Source organism: Entelurus aequoreus, linkage group LG03, assembly GCF_033978785.1.
Source record: "Entelurus aequoreus isolate RoL-2023_Sb linkage group LG03, RoL_Eaeq_v1.1, whole genome shotgun sequence".
NCBI classification, from domain to species: domain Eukaryota; kingdom Metazoa; phylum Chordata; class Actinopteri; order Syngnathiformes; family Syngnathidae; genus Entelurus; species Entelurus aequoreus.
This window is the reverse complement of record NC_084733.1, coordinates 65872513-65887774: the sequence shown is the minus strand read 5'-3', so window position 1 is coordinate 65887774 and position 15262 is coordinate 65872513. Positions and strand designations below refer to the sequence as shown.

Sequence of the window (15262 nt, the reverse complement as noted above, 5' to 3'; positions counted from 1 at the left end):
AACCTAGTTATAACCACTTTATTAGTTGTTCAACTCATTTAGAACAACTTTGACTGAACCAGAACCCCGTTAGAACCACTTTGAACCAGAACCTAGTTATAACCACTTTATTAGTTGTTCAACTCATTTAGAACAACTTTGACTGAACCAAAACCCCGTTAGAACCACTTTGAACCAGAACCTAGCTAGAACCACTTTAATAGTTGTTCAACTCATTTAGTAACCACTTTGACTGAACCAGAACTTAGAGACACTTTAATAGTTGTTAAACTACTTTAGGCCCACTTTGACTGAACCATAACTTAGTTAGAGCCACATTAATAGTTGTTAACTACTTTAGGCCCACTTGGACTGAACCAGAACCCCTTTATGACCGCTTTGACTGAACCAGAACCACTTTGACTGAACCAGAACTTAGTTAGAGCCACTTTAATAGTTGTTAATCTACTTTAGGACCACTTTGACTGAACCAGAACTTAGTTAGAGCCACTTTAATAGTTGTTAAACTATTTTAGGCCCACTTTGACTGAACCATAACTTAGTTAGAGCCACTTTAATAGTTGTTAACTACTTTAGGCCCACTTGGACTGAACCACAACCCCTTTATGACCGCTTTGACTGAACCAGAACCCCTTTAGAACCACTTTGACTGAACCAGAACTTACTTAGAGCCACTTTAATAGTTGTTAATCTACTTTAGGACCACTTTGACTGAACCACAACCCCTTTAGAACCACTTTGACAAAACCAGAACCAGTTCGAACCACATAGGTCATAGTGAATATCCCTAGAACTACAATTCCAGTACCAGAATCTCTTAGCACCAGGGATTACTTTTGCATGGCTCAAGTCCTGTTTGGACATTCTCCCAACAGCTGAGTCAAGACTTCCTGTCGGAGCGTTGCTACTTCCTGTTAGCTGCACATTCTTGACCTTAGATGGAGTAGGTGTAATAGGAACCAGAAGTGGAGTCCTGTTGGGCTCGCTGGCCTGAGAATGTGATCCTGCTTCTATTTGTGTCCTCGCTCATCACACGCCTGTCAACACGTGTCGGCCAGAACCGACCCGAGGAGAACACTCAACACTGCGTGAAGGATGCACCCAACATTTGAAATAGTACGCTGTTTGACAGTTAGCATCACTGTGGTTAGCAGAGCATCATTGGTGCATTGCCTCACTAGTGTTAGCAAAGCGTTGTGGGGGTTAGCATAAAAAAGTTAAGGTTAAAGTACCAACGATTGTCTCACACACACGAGGTGTGGCGAAATTATTCTCTACATTTGACCCATCACCCTTGTTTACCCCCTGGGAGGTGAGGGGAGCAGTGAGCAGCAGCGGTGGCCACGCTCAGGAATAATTTTTGGTGATTTAACCCCCAATTCCAACGCTTGATACTGACTGCCAAGCAGGGAGGTAATGGGTCCCATTTTTATAGTCTTTGGTATGACTCGGCCGGGGTTTGAACTCAGGGCGGACACTCTAACCACTAGGCCACTGAGTAGGTTAAACACATACTTGCCAACCCTCCCGAATTTTCCGGGAGACTCATGAATTTCAGTGCCTCTCCCGAAAATCTCCCGGGACAACCATTCTCCTGAATTTCTCCCGATTTCCAGACGGACAACAAGGCACGCCCCCTCCAGGTACATGCGGACCTGAGTGAGGACAGCACAGCCTGTCGTCACGTCCGCTTTTCGTCCATATAAACAGCGTGCCGGCCCAGTCACGTTACAACATTTATGGCTTTTGGAGAGTGCACAACTGCACACACAACAAGAAGGAGACGAAGAAGAGACAGTCATGGCGAACACGAGTAAGAAGAAGAAGTACGCTTGCAAGTCATCAGAGAGGGTGTTGAGCATGGTTAGAAAGATAGTGACAGAGAATAGAACTAAACTCACTCCTTTCCTGCAAATTAAATTTCACAGATGCTGCCTATACCTATGCTCCTTCAAAGGCTGTGCTATATATATATATATATATATATATATATATATATATATATATATATATATATATATATATATATATATATATATATATATACATTTAATAAAATTAAATTTAAAAAATATATATATACTGTATATAGGTAGAATTAACTGAAAGTCAAGTATTATATATATATATACATATTTATATGTATATATATATATATATATATTAGGGGTGTGGGAAAAAATCGATTGGAATTCGAATCGCGATTCTCACGTTGTGCGATTCAGAATCGATTCTCATTTTTTAAAAATGTATTTTTTTATCTATTGATTTTTTTTTTTTTTTTTTTTTTTTAAATTAATCAATCCAACAAAACAATACACAGCGATACCATAACAATGTAATCCAATTCCAAAACCAAACCCGACCCAGCAACACTCAGAACTGCAATAAACAGAGCAATTGAGAGGAGACACAAACACGACACAGAACAAACCAAAAGTAGTAAACAAAAATGGATATTATCAACAACAGTATCATTAATAGTTACAATTTCAACACAGCAGTGATTAAAAATCCGTCATTGACATTATCATTAGACATTTATAAAAATAAAAAATGAACAATAGTGTCACAGTGGCTTACACTTGCATCGCATCTCATAAGCTTGACAACACACTGTGTCCAATATTTTCACAAAGATAAAATAAGTCATATTTTTGGTTCATTTAATAGTTAAAACAAATTTACATTATTGCAATCAGTTGATAAAACATTGTCCTTTACAATTATAAACGATTTTTATAAAAATCTACTACTCTGCTTGCATGTCAGCAGACTGGGGTAGATCCTGCTGAAATCCTATGTATTGAATGAATAGAGAATCGTGTTGAATTGGAAACAAATCGATTTTGAATCCAATCGTCACCCCAAGAATCGATATTGAATCGAATCGTGGGACACCCAAAGATTCACAGCCCTAATATATATATATATATATATATATATAAGAAATATTTAAATTTCAGTTAATTCTAGCTATAAATATACTCCTCCCCCTTAACCCCGCCCACCTCAACAAACACCCCCCCAACCTCCCGAATTTGGAATTCTCAAGGTTGGCAAGTATGGGTTAAGTCCGTTAAGATGACTGGTGTTAGCATTGTATCACTGATATTAGCATAGCATCATTGGGGTTAACAGCATTAATAAGGTTAGCATAGCGCAGTGGTTCTCAAACTTTTTTTGTCATCCCCCACTTTGGACAAGGGGGAGTTTTCAAGCCCCACCTGCCCCCATCGCCCCAACAGAACGCTAATGCCAAGCTTAACATTTTCAAATTTATCGAACATCAAGTAACATCAAGTTTTATACATTCAAACTAAATAACATAAAATAAAATCAAGTTCAATAATAAATAAAATAACTGTGCAGCTGTGGTATAACTTGCATCAAGTTCAATATCAAATAAAATAACTTGCATCAATTCAATAATAAATAAAACAAAAGTGTTGTAACTTGCATCAAGTTCAATAATAAATCAAAAAAAGTGTTATAACTTGCATCAAGTTCAATAATAAATCAAAAAAAGTGTTATAACTTGCATCAAGTTCAATAATAAATCAAATAAAAGTGTTATAACTTGCATCAAGTTCAATAATAAATCAAATAACTTGCATCAAGTTCAATAATAAATCAAATAACTTGCATCAAGTTCAATAATAAATAAAACAAAACTGTTATAACTTGTATCAAGTTCAATAATAAATAAAACAAGTGTTATAACTTGCATCAAGTTCAATAATAAATCAAAAAAAGTGTTATAACTTGCATCAAGTTCAATAATAAATCAAATAAAAGTGTTATAACTTGCATCAAGTTCAATAATAAATAAAACAAAAGTGTTATAACTTGCATCAAGTTCAATAATAAATCAAAAAAAGTGTTATAACTTGCATCAAGTTCAATAATAAATGAAAATAAAAGTGCCACTTTGCAATCTTTGCCAAAAAAAGGAGGACAGGGCAAGTGAACATGAGTTTTACAGTACTCCAGCATTAGTGGCTGCAATGAGCCTGTTTTTCACTGCACAGCTTTTCAAATCGGGGTTGCAGGCTTGACACTGCCACTGTTAAAACCTCATTGAATTCGGGGCTGAGCTGCCTTGACGCGAGTGTTTCCCGGTGAATGACACATTGTGTCCAATGCGCATTTGGCGCAACCCTCTTTATTAGAGCCTGCAGCCCGTTTCTTGACTTTGCCATGCGCGCCATCAGAGCAAAAGCCCACACAGTTTTCCCATTTAAGGTCATGTTCTTTGAGGAAACTGTCCATTATCTTGAACAGCTCATCAGCAGTGGCTCTATTTTTTATGTATTTGCAAAACAGCAAATCCTCGCACAGTGACTCGCCATTCACAAAGCTTCCGCTTAGCCCCGCCCCCATTAGTTACTGTTGCTGTCTGTCAAACTTTCGCTCCTACCTAGAAATGTAAAGCATACAGGAAAAATAAGTATTTTACATTTATCTATATAGCGGATTTCACAGACAGAATCACAAAGTGATTTCCAGTGTGTATAGAAAATGAAAGCATAGTAAAAAAAAAATCAAAGAATATAATAATAAAAAAATAAAAAAAATAAAAGTGAAATTTCCTCCCGTTCCTCGCGCCCCACCTGTCATGTCTCTATTCCCCACCAGTGGGGCGCGCCCCACACTTTGAGAAACGCTGGCATAGCGTGATTCAGACAGCAACATGTCAATGTCAGCTGGTCCTGATAAAGTACAGAACTTACAGAAGTATAAATGCATAAAATAAAAGAAATGTAGTTTTGTATACACGCACGGAAATTAAGCACATTAATTTTGGGAGGTTGAGTAAACGTTACTTATTGATTCAAGTTGACTGAGTAAACTTTATGAAGAGAACTTCATCTCCCACAGTTCCCGTGTTCGTCCTGCTGCCCCCTGCTGGTCGCTGAGTGATCTGACGTCATGACGTCACAAACCCGGATGTTTTCGAACGACGTCATGACGTTACACGGCTTCCTGTCTCCACCCGTCGGCAGCCATGATGGTGGGTTCGCCTCTTTTTTTCTCTGCTTTCTTTTGCGCTTCTTCCTGGCGACCCCGCCGGCTCGCCCCGAAAGCCTGCGGGGGTCTGGGCGGTCGCGACGGGGGGTCGGGTTGTCCCACTTCCAGTCTGTGCGTGTGTGTGAGGTGCTAAAAATGACCACTCTCGTGTGCTCTTTGTGTGTGTCCGCAGCAGGAAGGACTGGACGACGGACCAGACTTCCTCTCCGAAGAGGACCGCGGAGTAAGTCCTCATTTCCCGCTTCTTCTCTTCCGTCACTTCGCGGCAACCCGACGTCCGCTGCGGCTTGACAGGCTAACTGCTAAGTAGCTAGCTAGCATCAGCTGCCGCTTGAGCGGAACTGGTTTCCCGGCTGCTCACGTGACGCACCTGTTAGCATTAGCCGATTAGCTCTCAGCTCATTAAAAAATATTATTAGAACACACGAAGCCTCGCGAAGGATGGACCCAATACATGTCCAGGGTGTACCCCGCCTTCCGCCCGAATGCAGCTGAGATAGGCTCCAGAACCCCCCGCGACCCCAAAAAGGGACAAGCGGTAGAAATGGATGGATGGCATTGAGATTAGCATAGCGTCATTGATGTTAGCATAACGTTGTTTTGTATAGCATAGCATATTTGAGGTTAGGATAGCGTCATTGGGGTTAAAATAGAATAGATTGAACTTTATTAAAGTTAAAGTGCCAATGATTGTCACACACACACACCAGGTGTGGCGAAATTATTCTCTGCATTTGACCCATCACCCTTGATCACCCCCTGGGAGGTGAGGGGAGCAGTGAGCAGCAGTGGTGGCCGTGCCCTGGAATCATTTTTGGTGATTTAACCCCCAATTTCAACCCTTGATGTTGAGGGCCAAGCAGGGAGGAAATGGATCCCATTTTCGGCCGGGGTTTGAACTCGCAACCTACCGATCTCAGGGCGGACACTCTAGCCACTGATTGTCATTATATTTGCATATAAGGAGATTAAAGACTCCAATTTAATGTGCGGTAGTGGGAACTAATATGGAGTAAAAATAACTAAATAATAAAATAAATTACATAACAGGCAATAAAGAAAAAAAACTAACAATTGAAATAAACAGACTACTATCCAATAAGAATAATAAGCAATCCTGTACAATATACAAAACACTATAGAAATACAAAATACTGTACAATATACAGAACAAAACAAGAGTACCGGAGTACTAAATAACAATCAGTGTCAGACATATTACACTCAAAGGGTAATATTTTGCTCAGTAGGGTATTAGGGTAGGATATTGTATAGGGGTTTTGATTGATTGATTGAAACTTTTATTAGTAGATTGCACAGTGAAGTACATATTCCGTACAATTGACCACTAAATGGTAACACCCGAATAAGTTTTTCAACTTGTTTAAGTCGGGGTCCACTTAAATTGATTCATGATACAGCTATATACTATTTTCATAATACAGTCATCACACAAGATAATCATCAGAGTATATACATTGAATTATTTACATTATTTACAATGTGTGGGATATGGAGGGGGGGAGTTTAGGTTTGGTTAGTATCAACACTTCAGTCATCAACAATTGCATCATCAGAGAAATGGACATTGGAACAGTGTAGTACTGACTTGGTAGGATATGTACAGCAAGTAGTGGACGGAGAGAGAGAGATCAGAAATTATAAGAAAAAGTGTCTACATTTGATTATCTACATTTGATTATTTACAATCCGAAGAGGTATGATGAGGAAGGGGAAGGGAGGGGAGGGTGTTAGTTTAGGGTTGAAGTTGCCTGTAGGTGTTCTTTTAGTGCGGTTTTGAAGGAGGATAGAGATGCCCTTTCTTTTATACCTGTTGGGAGTGCATTCCATATTGATGTGGTATAGAAAGAGAATGAGTTAAGACCTTTGTTAGATCGGAATCTGGGTTTAATGTGGTTAGTGGGGCTCCCTCTGGTGTTGTGGTTATGGCGGTCATTTACGTTATGGAAGTAGTTTGACATGTACTTCGGTATCAGGGAGGTGTAGCGGATTTTATAGAAAGGGGTGAATTATTTATTATAAGTTAGAGTTCAAGATGGTGACAGCTCTGGGAAAGAAGCTGTCTCTGAGCCTGTTTGTTCTGGCTCTGATGCACCTGTAGCGCCTGCCCGATGATAGCAGGTCGAACAGGTGGAAGTAGGGCTGTGAATCTTTGGGTGTCCCACGATTCGATTCAATATCGATTCTTGGGGTCACGATTTGATTCAAAATCGTATTTTTTCCCAATTCAACACGATTCTCGATTCAAAAACGATTTTTTTTTGCCGATTCAAAAAGATTCTCTATTCATTCAATACATAGGATTTCAGCAGGATCTACCCCATTCTGCTGACATGCAAGCTGAGTAGTAGATTTTTGTAAACATCTTTTATAATTGTAAAGGACAATGTTTTATCAACTGATTGCAATAATGTAAATTTGTTTTAACTATTAAATGAACCAAAAATCTGACTTATTTTATCTTTGTGAAAATATTGGACACAGTGTGTTGTCAAGCTTATGAGATGCGATGCAAGTGTAAGCCACTGTGACACTATTGTTCTTTTTTTTTAAATTTTTTATAAATGTCTAATGATAATGTCAATGAGGGATTTTTAATCACTGCTATGTTGAAATTGTTACTAATATTGATACTGTTGTTGATAATATTCATTTTTGTTTCACTACTTTTGGTTTGTTCTGTGTCGTGTTTGTGTCTCCTCAATTGCTCTGTTTATTGCAGTTCTAAGTGTTGCTGGGTCGGGTTTGGTTTTGGAATTGGATTGCATTGTTATGGTATTGCTGTGTATTGTTTTGTTGGATTGATTAATTAAAAAAAATTAAATAATAATAATAAAAAAAATTTAAAAAATCGATTTTTTAAAAATGAGAATCGATTCTGAATCGCACAACGTGAGAATCGCGATTCGAATTCGAATCGATTTTTTCCCACACCCCTAGGTGGAAGCCAGGGTGTGTGCTGTCCTTGGTGATGCTTTTTGCTCTGTTGAGGCAGCGGGAGTTGTGTAGCATCAATGAGAGTAATTGAGGTTAGCACAGTCTCATTGGTGAGCGAATACCATTACGCAGGTTGTTGTGGCATAATGCGGGATAGCATAGCATCGTTGAGGTTAGCATATTGTTTTGAAGTTAGTATAGTATCATTAGGGTTATGATAGCACCATTGAGGTTAGCGTAGCATCATTGAGATTAGCATAGTGTCATTGTGGTTGAGCATAAATCATTGAGATTAGCATAGCGTCATTGATGTTAGCATAACGTTATTTTGTTTAGCATAGCATATTTGAGGTTAGGATAGCGTCATTGGGGTTCGCATATCCTAGCTAGCTACTGTCTGTCCTTGGTCTCGATGCAAACTGCCGCTTTATTGGAACTGGTTGTGCTCACGTGGCGCTGTTAGCATTAGCCTGATTAGTGCTCAGCTGCGTAACAGCATTGTCTTGCCAGAGGGGAGCAGGTGCATCATGGGAAATGTGTGTGTGTGTGTGTGTGTAGCCCAGGGCGGTCAACGTGGACCTCCAGACGGACGCCACGCTGCAGGTGGACATCTCCGACGCCCTGAGCGAGCGAGACAAGGTGAAGTTCACCGTGCACACCAAGGTGAGACGCCGCCGCCACTTCCTGTTCTTTTTGCGCGCCGCTGACATGCGCTGCGCCGGTGTCGCACACAGAGCACGCTGCCCAACTTCAAGCAAAGCGAGTTCTCAGTGGTCCGCCAGCACGAGGAGTTTATCTGGCTGCACGACTCCTTCGTGGAGAACGAGGACTACGCCGGCTACATCGTGAGTGGGCGCACACGCCTGCCCTCCCACTTCCTGTCAGCTGACCCTCGCTGTCCCCACCCAGATACCGCCCGCCCCACCCAGGCCGGACTTTGACGCCTCCAGAGAGAAGCTGCAGAAGCTGGGCGAAGGCGAAGGTTCCATGACCAAGGAGGAGTTCACCAAGATGAAGCAGGAGCTGGAGGCGTGAGTTCTGCTCACCTGTGCGCTCACACCTTGTCGCCTCACTTCCTGTCATGTGACCCCACAGAGAGTACTTGGCCATCTTTAAAAAGACGGTGGCCATGCACGAGGTCTTTCTGTGTCGAGTAGCGGCGCACCCTGTCCTCCGCAAGGACCTCAACTTCCACGTCTTCCTGGAGTACAACCAGGACGTACGTGACTCCCTCCCCAATGTCGCTCACGTGTGCCTGTCTTGTCAAACGTCGCTCACGTGTGCCTGTCTTGTCAAACGTCGCTCACGTGTGCCTGTCTTGTCAAACGTCGCTCACGTGTGTCTGTATTGTCAAACGTCGCTCATGTGTGTCTGTCTTGTCAAATGTCGCTCACGTGTGTCTGTCTTGTCAAACGTCGCTCACGTGTGTCTGTCTTGTCAAACGTCGCTCACATGTGTCTGTTTTGTCGCTCACGTGTGTCTGTCTTGTCAAACGTCGCTCACGTGTGCCTGTCTTGTCAAACGTCACGCACGTGTGTCTGTTTTGTCGCTCACGTGTGCCTGTTTTGTCAAACGTCGCTCACGTGTCTATCTTGTCGCTCGCGTGTGCCTGTCTTGTCAAACGTCGCTCACGTGTCTATCTTGTCGCTTACGTGTGCCTGTCTTGTCAAACGTCGCTCACGTGTCTATCTTGTCGCTTACGTGTGCCTGTCTTGTCAAACGTCGCTCACGTGTGTCTGTTTTGTCGCTCACGTGTCTATCTTGTCGCTCGCGTGTGCCTGTCTTGTCAAACGTCGCTCACGTGTCTATCTTGTCGCTTACGTGTGCCTGTCTTGTCAAACGTCGCTCACGTGTCTATCTTGTCGCTTACGTGTGCCTGTCTTGTCAAACGTCGCTCACGTGTGTCTGTTTTGTCGCTCACGTGTCTGTCTTGTCAAACGTCGCTCACGTGTGTCTGTTTGTCAAACGTTGCTCACAACAGTGTCTGTTTTGTCAAACGTCGCTCACGTGTGCCTGTCTTGTCAAAGTCGCTCACGTGCATGTCTTGTCGATCACGTGTGTCTGTCTTGTCAAACGTCGCTCACGTGTGTTTGTCTTGTCAAACGTCGCTCACGTGTCTATCTTGTCGCTCGCGTGTGCCTGTTTTGTCAAACGTCGCTCACGTGTCTATCTTGTCGCTCGCGTGTGCCTGTCTTGTCAAACGTCGCTCACGTGTCTATCTTGTCGCTTACGTGTGCCTGTCTTGTCAAACGTCGTTCACGTGTCTATCTTGTCGCTCACGTGTGCCTGTCTTGTCAAACGTTGCTCACGTGTGTCTGTTTTGTTGCTCACGTGTCTGTCTTGTCAAACGTCGCTCATGTGTGTCTGTTTTGTCGCTCACGTGTCTGTCTTGTCAAACGTCGCTCATGTGTGTCTGTTTTGTCGCTCACGTGTCTGTCTTGTCAAACGTTGCTCACGTGTGTCTGTTTTGTCAAACGTCGCTCACGTGTGTCTGTCTTGTCAAAGTCGCTCACGTGCATGTCTTGTCGCTCACGTGTACCTGTCTTGTCAAACGTCGCTCACGTGTCTATCTTGTCGCTCACGTGTGCCTGTCTTGTCAACCGTCGCTCACGTGTCTATCTTGTCGCTCACGTGTGCCTGTCTTGTCAAACGTCGCTCACGTGTCTATCTTGTCGCTCATGTGTGCCTGTCTTGTCAAACGTCGCTCACTTGTGTCTGTCTTGTCAAATGTCGCTCACGTGTGCCTGTCTTGTCAAACGTCGCTAACGTGTGCCTGTCTTGTCAAACGTCGCTAACGTGTGCCTGTCTTGTCAAACGTCGCTAACGTGTGCCTGTCTTGTCAAACGTCGCTCACGTGTCTTATCATGTCGCTCACGTGTGCCTGTCTTGTCAAACGTCGCTCACGTGTGCCTGTCTTGTCAAACGTCACTCACATGTGTCTTGTGGTCTTGCAGCTGAGTGTGCGAGGCAAGAACAAGAAGGAGAAGCTGGAGGACTTCTTCAAGAACGTGGTCAAGTCTGCCGACGGAGTCTTGGTGGCAGGCGTCAAGGTGACATGCTGAAGGTGACGGGGTCACTCGCTTGTGTGAATGTGTGTGTGTGACATGTGTGTGTGTCCTCAGGACGTGGACGACTTCTTCGAGCACGAGAAGACGTTCCTGCTGGAATATCACAACCGAGTCAAAGACGCCTCCGCCAAATCTGACAGAATGATTCGCTCGCACAAGAGTAAGTTTCACCTGCGTGTGTGTGATCATTTGGCGTGTGATCGTGTACGTGTGGCGTGTGATCGCGTACGTGTGGCGTGTGATCGCGTAATCGCTGACATGTGATCGTGTGCATGTGATCGCGTACGTGTGGCGTGTGATCGCGTAATCGCTGACATGTGATCGCGTGGCGTGTGATCGCGTAATGGCTGACATGCGATCGTGTGCATGTGATCGTGTACGTGTGGCGTGTGATCGCGTAATCGCTGACATGTGATCGCGTAATCGCTGACATGTGATCGTGTGGCGTGTGATCTCGTAATCGCTGACATGTGATCGTGTGTGTGTGATCGTGATCATGTACGTGTGGCGTGTGACCGTGTACGCGTGACGTATGACCGTGTGAAGCGTGATCAATCGCGTACGCGTGACGTATGACCGCGTACGTGTGATCACGTACATGTGTGTGTGTGTGACCATGTACGTGTGTGATCGCGTACGTGTGTGACCGTGTACGCATAACCGCGTGACGTGTGATCGATCGCGTACGCGTGATGTATGACCGCGTACGTGTGACTTGTGATTCGCCTACGTGTGATCGGGTACGTGTGATCGCGTACGTGTGACGTGTGATCGCGTACGTGTGATCGTGTATGTGTAACGTATGATCATGTGACATATGATCATTTACATGTGTGTGTGACCGTGTACGTGTGATTGCGTACGTGTGATCGATCGCGTTCGTGTGACGTGTGATCGGGTACGTGTGACGTGTGATCGGGTACGTGTGATCGCGTACATGTGTGTGTGATCCCGTACGTGTGATCCCGTACGTGTGATCGATCGCGTACGCGTGATGTGTGACGTGTGATAACGCCTACGTGTGATCGCGTACGTGTGATCGGGTACGTGTGATCGTGTATGTGTAACGTGTGATCATGTGACATATGATCATGTACATGTGTGTGTGACCGCGTACGTGTGATTGATCGCGTTTGTGTGACGTGTGATCGGGTACGTGTGACGTGTGACCGCGTACGTGTGATCTCGTACGTGTGATCGATCGCGTACGTGTGACGTGTGATCGGGTATGTGTGATTGGGTATGTGTGATCGCGTACGTGTGACGTGTGATCGGGTACGTGTGACGTGTGATCGGGTACGTGTGACGTGTGATCGCGTACGTGTGATTTTGTATGTGTAACGTATGATCATGTGACATATGATCATGTACATGTGTGTGTGACCGTGTGTGTGTGACCGTGTACGTGTGACGTGTGATCGGGTACGTGTGACGTGTGATCACGTACGTGTGATCGTGTATGTGTAACGTATGATCATGTGACATATGATCATGTACATGTGTGTGTACTCGTGTACGTGTGATCGCGTATGTGTGACCGCGTGCATGTGTGTGTGATCGCGTGCATGTGTGCTTGACCGCGTGTGTGTGACCGCGTACGTGTGACGTGTGATCGTGGAAGTGTGATCATGTGAACTGCGATAGAGTATGTGTGACGTACTTGATATCAATATTGATCGGGTATGGGCCCAACGAACTTGACCGGTAATGTCATCCAGCCCTCAAACTTGTGCTGCAAAATGTTGGTGTGATTGTTTATGGTTATGGATGATGATGTGAAATATTATCAAAATGATAACATGTGTGTAGCTGTGTTCATGATCAAAGTCTCCAAGGCCTATCAGAAAGTATCAGTAACAAACGTGTCCGATACATGAGCTCAACTTCATGAATTGTTGTGAGCAAAAAGACAATGACCACTCCACTTCATGATTCATCTAGTTTGTGTGCTATTGTGTGCTTAGCTGTCGTGTAGCTGCCTATAGCCTGGCATGTTTACCCTCTGTAAAATAGAAGAAATGGTGTGTGCTGACTGTTGATTGATGTGACACAACACAACAAATGGAATGAAAGTGTTGAAGCATGCGGGAAGGGGGCGTGTCCTCATGATGACTGACAGCCAATAGTGTTGCCCCTCACTCAGACGCTGCTGACGACATCAACAGGATGGCGTCGTGTCTCTACGCGCTGGGCACGCAGGACTCCAGCGACTTGTGCAAGTGAGAAGAGCGCCGCCGAGGGTTTTTGTGGCGCGCCAGCGCAGCTTTGACCTGTCCCTCTGTGGCGTTTCAGGTTCTTCCTCAAAGTGTCTGAGCTCTTCGAGAAGACCAGGGTAGGCCCTGCGCTCTCAAGTGACTGGCGCCTTGCGCCGCACCCTCGCTGACCGCTGTGTCTCCCCGCAGAAAATCGAGGCGCGGGTCGCGGCCGACGAGGACCTGAAGTTGGCCGACTTGTTGAAATATTACCTGCGGGAGTCTCAGGCCGCAAAGGTGGGTGTGGCTGCGCCTCTCCACCACCTGATGGCGCCACACCACCTGCGAGGGCGGTCCAGTCGGGAGCAGGCGTCGAGGACTGGCATAGGAGACGCCGGAGTAAGGTGGCGCCATCGCCTGATTCCCCCATCCTACCCTCTGGCGTCACTAATGCGAGTCCTCGACGCCTGCCCTTGACCTGTACGACCGACAAAAGATGGCGGGCGTGAGTTGTGGACAGAATGGAATACGAAGGCGTGATGATGCTGAGAAAGTTTCGCTAAAGAGCTGATGTCGTGTGATGTAACCTTTCTCTTGGCTGTCTGACCAAAGTGTGTGAGTGAAGGCCGTCAGTCTGTCTGTGTCGGCCCTGTGATGAGGTGGCGACTTGGTGTGCCCCACCTTCCACCCGAATGCAGCTGAGATAGGCTCCAGCACCCGGAGGGGGTGGTGCCATAAGGCGGGGGCAGCGTCTTAACGTGGTGGGCGCACACCATTCAATGGCGTGACGGTGTCACTCCCCCGCAGGACTTGCTCTACCGCAGGAGTCGAGCGCTTCTGGACTATGAGAGCGCCAACAAGGCTCTGGACAAAGCCCGCGCCAAGAACCGAGATGTCCTGCAGGCGGAGAGCAGCCAGCAGCTGTGCTGTCACAAGTTCGACAAGATCTCCGACTCGGCCAAGCAAGGTGAGCGCCGCCGCCGCCACGGTAGTCCCCGTCTGCTAAGCCTGCTGGGTTTCTATCCAGAGCTCATCGACTTCAAGACCAGGCGAGTGGCGGCGTTCAGGAAGAACCTGGTGGAGCTGGCAGAGTTGGAGCTCAAACACGCCAAGGTACGCCCTGCCCCTCCCGGAGGTGGACACCTTGTCATAGTTGCTCTGTGCGCCTGCAGGGGAACCTCCAGCTGCTGCAGAGCTGCCTGGGGGTCCTGAAGGGGAACACTTAACCACGCCTCCTCCTCGGACACGCCCCTACCCCGCGGGACGAAATAACGCCACCAGGAAGGAACAGGAAGTCTGTCATCGTCATCACTAACCACGCGCTGTCCCGTCCCACGGTCTAATTGGGATCAATCTGCTTCATCTTGTCTTCTGTGCTATTACTTTAGCGGGTTCTTTGGTGTCGCTCAACTTCCTGTGCCACTTCTGCTTCCTGTTCTGATTACTGTCACAGAAAAGAATGGCCACCAATGGTCTCTGTCTTTGTGGGAGGAGCCTCAGTCTCTGCCTTAATGTCGGAATTGTTTCACTCATGTGACCAAAGCTTCCATCCCTGCCAAGATGGCAGCCACTTTTATTAAAAAGTCAAACGGTTTTTTTTTTCACAATAAAACACTTATTTTCCTTTCAAAATGTATGCGTCACTATTTGGTTGACAACTACAAAGTTGCGCAACGACTTTTGGCGCTGAAGACTGCATGTAGAAGCCCTCTACAGCAGCAGGTTGCGGCAGAGAGCTCACTCCGGAAGTCAAGCACATTGGAGTTCCGTGTTGTATTTTCACATTAAACACAACTCTGACTTTTTTTTTTTTTACATGCAATTACCGTAGTAATCTATACTTACATATATATAAGCTATCAGGTTTATGATGTTGTTCCAGGCATGATTTTGCTACGTTATTTACTGATTGACTATGAATGTATATTCCTAAAACTATTAAATCATTGAAAGCAGGAACTGTTGGTAACGTTGTATTATCTGTTGCTGAAAAATTCAATACATTTCTTTCGT

At 45.1% G+C, this 15262-nt stretch overlaps 1 protein-coding gene and 1 non-coding gene across 3 annotated transcripts; both read left to right on the top strand.

Moving 5' to 3' along the window:
* Nucleotides 1-4925: 4925 nt before the first annotated feature.
* On the top strand, nt 4926-15208 carry LOC133646754 (sorting nexin-6). 2 transcript variants are annotated; one of them, XM_062042493.1, is made up of 14 exons: nt 4926-5014; nt 5204-5254; nt 8548-8652; nt 8724-8834; nt 8899-9020; nt 9085-9208; nt 10944-11039; nt 11112-11217; nt 13201-13276; nt 13350-13389; nt 13460-13546; nt 14057-14216; nt 14277-14362; nt 14422-15208. In XM_062042493.1, the coding sequence occupies exons 1-14, from the start codon at nt 5009-5011 to the stop codon at nt 14473-14475; spliced, it is 1224 nt and encodes a 407-aa protein (XP_061898477.1). In that variant the 5' UTR covers nt 4926-5008; the 3' UTR covers nt 14476-15208. The 2 variants fall into 2 exon arrangements, with proteins under 2 accessions (XP_061898477.1, XP_061898478.1); XM_062042494.1 differs by having other exon boundaries at nt 4984-5014; nt 5207-5254.
* On the top strand, nt 13781-13859 carry LOC133647552 (small nucleolar RNA SNORD53/SNORD92). Its single transcript, XR_009825734.1, has one exon. It is a non-coding gene; the product is annotated as a small nucleolar RNA SNORD53/SNORD92 (small nucleolar RNA).
* Nucleotides 15209-15262: the final 54 nt, after the last annotated feature.

Bases quoted from the DNA above. Each gene is read 5' to 3' on its own strand.
- LOC133646754 (XM_062042493.1), top strand. The intron at 9,021-9,084 runs GTGAGTTCTGCT...GTGACCCCACAG, and splicing joins ATGAAGCAGGAGCTGGAGGC to AGAGTACTTGGCCATCTTTA. The intron at 9,209-10,943 runs GTACGTGACTCC...GTGGTCTTGCAG, and splicing joins TCCTGGAGTACAACCAGGAC to CTGAGTGTGCGAGGCAAGAA.